The sequence below is a fragment of the Saimiri boliviensis genome, chromosome 7 (assembly GCF_048565385.1).
Source record: "Saimiri boliviensis isolate mSaiBol1 chromosome 7, mSaiBol1.pri, whole genome shotgun sequence".
Classification (NCBI taxonomy): Eukaryota; Metazoa; Chordata; class Mammalia; order Primates; family Cebidae; genus Saimiri; species Saimiri boliviensis.
Window position 1 is genome coordinate 2,932,273 of NC_133455.1, and position 5,952 is coordinate 2,938,224.

General features: G+C 60.1%; 1 protein-coding gene across 1 annotated transcript; it reads right to left on the reverse strand.

Moving 5' to 3' along the window:
• Nucleotides 1–1,519: 1,519 nt before the first annotated feature.
• FZD10 (frizzled class receptor 10) lies at nucleotides 1,520–4,759 on the reverse strand. Its single transcript, XM_003937134.4, has one exon. The coding sequence runs from the start codon at nucleotides 4,273–4,275 to the stop codon at nucleotides 2,530–2,532; it is 1,746 nt and encodes a 581-aa protein (XP_003937183.2). The 5' UTR covers nucleotides 4,276–4,759; the 3' UTR covers nucleotides 1,520–2,529.
• Between the last annotated feature and the right edge of the window lie 1,193 nt (nucleotides 4,760–5,952).

Genomic DNA, 5,952 nt, shown 5'->3' on the forward strand with positions numbered 1-5,952 from the left:
GGGCTAAATCACAACAAAGGCTCTTAGGTCTGTTGTTGAATATGTCTTTCCTTGGGACCACATTTTCGAGCCCACACACCTGAGCACGGGCAGCTCTGAAGCTGCTGCAGTCCAGGAACTTTAGAACCAAATGTCTGTGGGGTTATGTCCAGCTCCGTGGCTCACAGCAGCGCCGGGCAATGCTGTCCTTCTGGACTTTTTAAAAGTTCTATTCCAAATATGTTATTTTTATTTCCCCTAAAAGCGGCAAAAAGGAAATCCTCTACGCATACGTGCACATAGACATCAATGTTTCTATGCAGTATTTTAGGGGACTAGGTGAACACAATCGACTAGAAATGTGTATTTGGGGGCATTTCTAAAACCGTTCGTTCCCTCTTCTTTTCTACTGTCCTGAAAGCTATTTGGGGTTTTGCATTAACGTACTTTGCCTACCTAGCTTGTGTTTCTCTTCCTGAGACTTGATCCCAAACCAGGATCTGCCTGCTCCTGCAGACTCCAAATACTCACGGCCATGTGCAGCAGCCCCCCAAACCAACGTACGTCTGTTCCTGGCCCTCATGTTGATGTGTGGTCTTACGTTTACCAGGTTTAATTTTTGAGCACCCTCTTCAGAAAACAGACTGCACTGGCTCCAGGTGCTCCTCAGTGGTGGCACATGCGACCTCTATGCTCCACATTCTTCTGAGCTCGTGGTTTAACTTGGACCTGGACAAAGGCCTGGGCCCAGGGGCAGCTTGGCTTGCTTTATATTAAGAGCCCTCCCCACAGGGCAGCTTGGCTTGCTTTACATTAAGCGTCCTCCCCACAGTAGGACTGCGCTGTGCCCTTGCTTCCTTCTGGCTGGAACTTGAGTGTAGCTGTGCCTTTGACCAGCAGAGCTGGACCAGCTCCTTACAGCTACCCAGTTCTCACAGCAAACCCTGAAGATCTGAATACCATGAACTTCCAAACTGCTTAACTTCCCCTTAAGGACTCCCCACCCTCAGCAGGTATCTTATCCCACCCCAGTCTGTAATCTGTTTTCTAGATGTCTCCATGGTTCAGAGTCGATGCAAAGCCAGCACACATCAGGCTGATGTACTCAGCTCTGTCTAGGTACCACTGGAGCCCAGCAGGTCAACTGAACACAAATGATTTCGTTCTCCTACCCGGTTGGCTCTGCTCTCTGAATATATTAGAACAGGCTAATCCAGGCTCACGAGTGCATCCACGCTTACTGGTGAGGCTCTCCGTGGTGACGTGTGTCTACAACTAAGCCTCATGTCTAGCTATCAACAGTCACAGAAATGACTTCCAACTTCACACCTTGCCTGCCTGCAATTCCTCTGAAACTCACAAGTGGATTATTCTCCCAACCTTGGAACCCTCCTATCTATAATTTTATATAGATACCCGGTGCTCTCTGGCTAGAAGCATCCCCCCACCGCCCCCAGAATGTGCTTAAAAAGCTAAGGGAGGAAGCTTCCTGTATTCTCTCCACACACACAGAAGGGAAACCTCACCACACACCAGGGACTAGCAGCAAACTAAAGAACATATTTTATTTTTAATAAAATAGTGGAGCATGAAAAATATCATATATTACAAATATACACAAGCAGAAACCACTCTTTCCTGGCACTGTAAAGAGGACACACTAGACAAAGTTTGTCTCTGCCAACCTAGTGCTTCCTGATCTGTTGTGGAAATCACTTAACAACAGAAAGAGTCAATAAGCCCACGGGTAACTTTTGAATGCTCCTTCTCCCTCTTCCCCACTCCTTTCCACAAATCAGTCCAAGTGTATCACCACGGCTTGGTTTCCATTAAAAAGCCACAGAATGTAGCACTAAAGGGTTTCTGATGGCCAGGCCTCTGGTTCTTTTGTTAGATTTCTTTTGTTGTCTTTATGTACAGCAGAATTCTCTTTTTATTTTCAAGGAAAGAGAAAAAAAAATGTATTGCACATCGTTTGAATTCACAAATGTGAGGTTTGATGGAGGTTTCTGTCTTGCAGAGAGACTATTGGTGAAGGCCAGAGTCTGTTTTAAGCGACTCCAAGTCCACTGGCCTGTGAGGCTGCCCTGGGCTGGGTCCCGACTTTCCTCTGCCTGCCTGCCGTCCAGCACTGCCGCCTCCCGGGGTGGGGTGGGCCCTGGGGGCAGCTCATTTGCTAAGGCAGGGGAGGCTTTTGAATTTGCAAAGCAGTTAAAAGTCCTCTTGCTTGTAAATGGTAGCAAAGCCAACTCAAATACACAGATGTATATTTACGGAGGGCTCTAAACAAAAGTTTTCTTCTGAGGGCTGAATCAACTACTTTACCACAAATGAGTTACACAAGAGCTACTTCACTGGAAAAACAACACGCGCTTTAAGTACATTTTTCCTTTCAGTGTATCGCAGCATCCTGAATTTCAGGGTAAACACTTTTGTATTTATTTTTCTTTTGCTTTTATTAAAAAAACAAAAAAAACAAAAAAACCAACCAACCAAGAAAAGCAGCACGTCTTAGCTCCAGGCGTCCCGTGCCCTTCCCTCCAGTCCCGTTCACACGCAGGTGGGCGGCTGGGCCGGGATCTCGTATTTCCCGTGGTGAGTTTTCTGCGGATGCTGGGCTTTTTTGTAAATCCCACCGCTGGTGATCACGCTGGCCGGTTTTCTCCGGCTCTTCTTCTTTAACCTGCGGCTGCACACCTGCTGCCAGGACTGCAGCGTCTTGGAGGTCCAAATCCACACCCCGCTGGTGATGCCTACCACCAGCAGCATGAAGATCTTCACCATGAAGATCTCCACGGCGGGGATGGAGGCGGCCATCAGGCAGTCCGGCGTTTTCGTCTGGTTGTTCATCTTGCACTGGTGCCGCGCCGCCAGGATCTTCCAGTGATCCATGTTGAGGCGTTCGTAGAAGTAGCAGGCGATCACACAGGTGGCCGGCACGGTGTACAGCACGGAGAAGAGCCCGATGCGCACCATGAGCTTCTCCAGCTTGTCCGTGTTCTCGCCACCCGTCTTCATCACCCTCCGGATGTGGAACAGGGCCACGAAGCCCGAGAGGATGAAGGACGTGCCGATGACCAGGTAGCAGGCCAGGGGGACCAGCACGAAGCCCGTGAGCGCGTTGACGTCCATGCTGCCCACGTAGCAGACCCCGGTGAGCTCGTCCCCCGCCACCCTGCGCATGACCAGGATGAGGATGGTCTTCACCGCCGGGATGGCCCAGGCCGCCAGGTGGAAGTAGCTGCTGTTGGCCTCGATGGCCTCGTGGCCCCACTTCTTGCCGGCGGCCAGGAACCAGGTGAGCGTGAGGACCACCCACCACAGCGAGCTGGCCATGCCGAAGTAGTAGAGCACCAGGAAGACCAGCGTGCAGCCGGTGCTCTCCAGCCCCTCCTGGATGACATAGAGCTGGCCGCTGTCGCGGTCGCAGGCGATGCTCTCGGCGCCGGCGAACAGGCGGATGAGGTAGCCCACGGAGTACACGCAGTAGCACATGGAGAGGAAGATGATGGGGCGCTCGGGGTAGCGGAAGCGCGCCGGGTCGATGAGGAAGGTGAGCACCGTGAAGGCGCTGGAGAAGAAACACAGCACCGCCCAGACGGCCAGCCAGACCACGGCGAAGCGCTTGTCCTCGCGGCTCCAGTACACGTCCACGCCGGGCGTGCAGAGCGGCGCACACGACGCGCTCTTCTCCACGTGGTGGAACTTGCCCGGGTTGTCGCAGCCGCCGCGCCCGGGAGCCCCGTCCTTCAGCGGGTGCTCCTGCGCGCCGTGGGGCCGCTGCGGCCGGAACAGCGGCGGGAACAGGCCCGGGCCGCGGGCGGGCTCGTCCGAGCCGTTGTTGGGCGCCTCCATGCACAGGTAGTTGGGGTCGTTCTTGTTGGGGAGCTTCCGGCAGTCCAGCGAGTCCGGCCACTTGAAGTTGAACTGCTCCATGATCGGGGAGCACTTGAGCCGGGCCTGCTCACACATGACCCGGCAGGCGGGGATGGGCGTGGAGACCTGCTCGGTGCACATGGGCGCGTACAGCGAGCACAGGAAGAAGCGGAGGTGGCCGTGGCAGCCGTACTCCACCAGCGGCGCGAACTCGTGCAGCTGGATGGCCGCCTCGCGCTGGTTCTCGTGGCCCATCAGGTTGGGCATGCGGGTCGTGTTGTAGCCGATGTCCTTGCACATGGGGATCTCGACCGGCTGGCACTTGCCGTCGCCCGGGCGCTCCATGTCCATGGAGCTGATGGCGGCGCACGCACCCAGCACCTGCAGGACCAGCCACAGTTGGGGGCCCGGGCGCTGCATGCTGCTGGCGTCCGGAGTGTCCTCGCGGGGGGCCCCGCGCCCCTCAGCGCCGCCGCTCCCGGGCGCGGGCGGCCGCTGGCCCCGGCTCCGCACCCCTGCTCGGGCCCCCGCCCATGCCCGCCCAGCCTGGCCCGAGCGCCGCGCACGGCGCCCCCCGGCTCGGCTCCCGCGCCCGGCCTCCGCCCAGTTGGGGGCCGCGGCGGAGAGGAGCAAAGTTTGCAAACAATACCGGGAAGCGAGGGAAGCCCCCGGAGCTCCCCGCGCAGCGGCCCGGCGCGGGCTTCGACTCACTGCCGCGGCAAACTTTGGCCTCTTCTCGGGGCGCCCGGGCGGCGCGTCTGGAGCGGGCGGAGACGGCGCACCGAGGCCGGGCCAGCTCCAGCTCGCGGCGCCCCCGCGGCCCGGGCGGCTCCTCCCTGCCTGCGCCGGCCTCGGCCGGGCCCAGCCGGCAGCTGTTTCGAGGTTTGCGTCCCGGGATGAGAAGACTCGCAAAAAGGCGAAGGGGGGCAGAAAAGCCGAGCGCTGACAGGCCCCGCCCCGCCCCGCGCGCCCCGCCCCGCCGCTGCTTTGCATGAGAAAGCGCCGCGGCCCCGGGCGGCCTCCGCCTCCCCGCCGCCCCGCCGGCTCCCGGGCCCCCGACCCCCCGGCCCGCAGCCCGGCCGCAGCCCGCGGGGGGCGCCGCTCTCGTCCCGCCCGCGTCGCCCGCCGTCCCCGGGACCGCCCGCCTGGCGCGCGGGGCTCGGGCCTCCGCGACCCTCCCTGGCCGTGCCGCCCGCCCGCCTCCCCTCGCCCTCCCTCTGCCCGGCCTCTAACTTTGCGTCTCGCCGCCTTCCCTCTCCGCCGGCGCCCCCTTCCCCGGCGGCCCCCGGGACTGTCCCCGGCACCCCGAGAACGCCGAGGTTACGAGGAGTTCGGGGCCGGCGGGAGGAGGGGGCGGGGGGCGCATCTCCTCTTCTTTTTATGGTGAGTCCCGGGCGGAGGGCGCTTTCAAAGAGGTGGGATTTGCGTTTTATGGCCCGGGCCATAAAGTGGCCCCTCGCTCGTAAACCTGCCCGCGTGGTCCCGGGGTTGGGGAGCGGCTACCAGCCCCGGGCTCCGGGCTCCGAGGAGGGGTTTTCTTTGAAATTTCAAAGCGGCGAGCTCAGGGCAGGGGGAGGGGCCCTGGGAATCCGGATTTGGGGGCCGAGGTCTCCTCGGGGAAGGCGGGGAGGAGGAGGGGCGGGAGCGTCCCGGGACTTTTCGCACCGCCCTCCTCCCACCCCTCGGGAAGTGGGGGGTTGGCCTGAACCGCGGCGACCCCCGCCCCCGCCGAAGCCGCAGAGCCGGGGCCTCGCGCCAGCGGGGCTGGAGATGCCTTCTCGGCGGCGGCGTTTGTTTATTATAGGAAGTCGTTCGCTCGTGGGTATTGATGTGACTTGGCGAGTGACGTGCCCGGCCAGCGCCCTCCTTGGCTGCAGCCCCGCGGAGGACGCGGAGTGCGGTGGGGTGGCTGGGACGGGCTGGGTCGTGGGAGGACCGCGCTGGCGCCTGCCGGTGGGACCCCGCTCCCGCGGAAGCTCGTGCCGCTTGGTGTTCCTGGAAAGCCGAGAAAGAGCGCCCTGGGCTGGCCCTCTGAGCTCACCCCCCATAACCCCCGGATTCGGGCGGGTCTGTGACCGGGTCACTTAGGACACGACG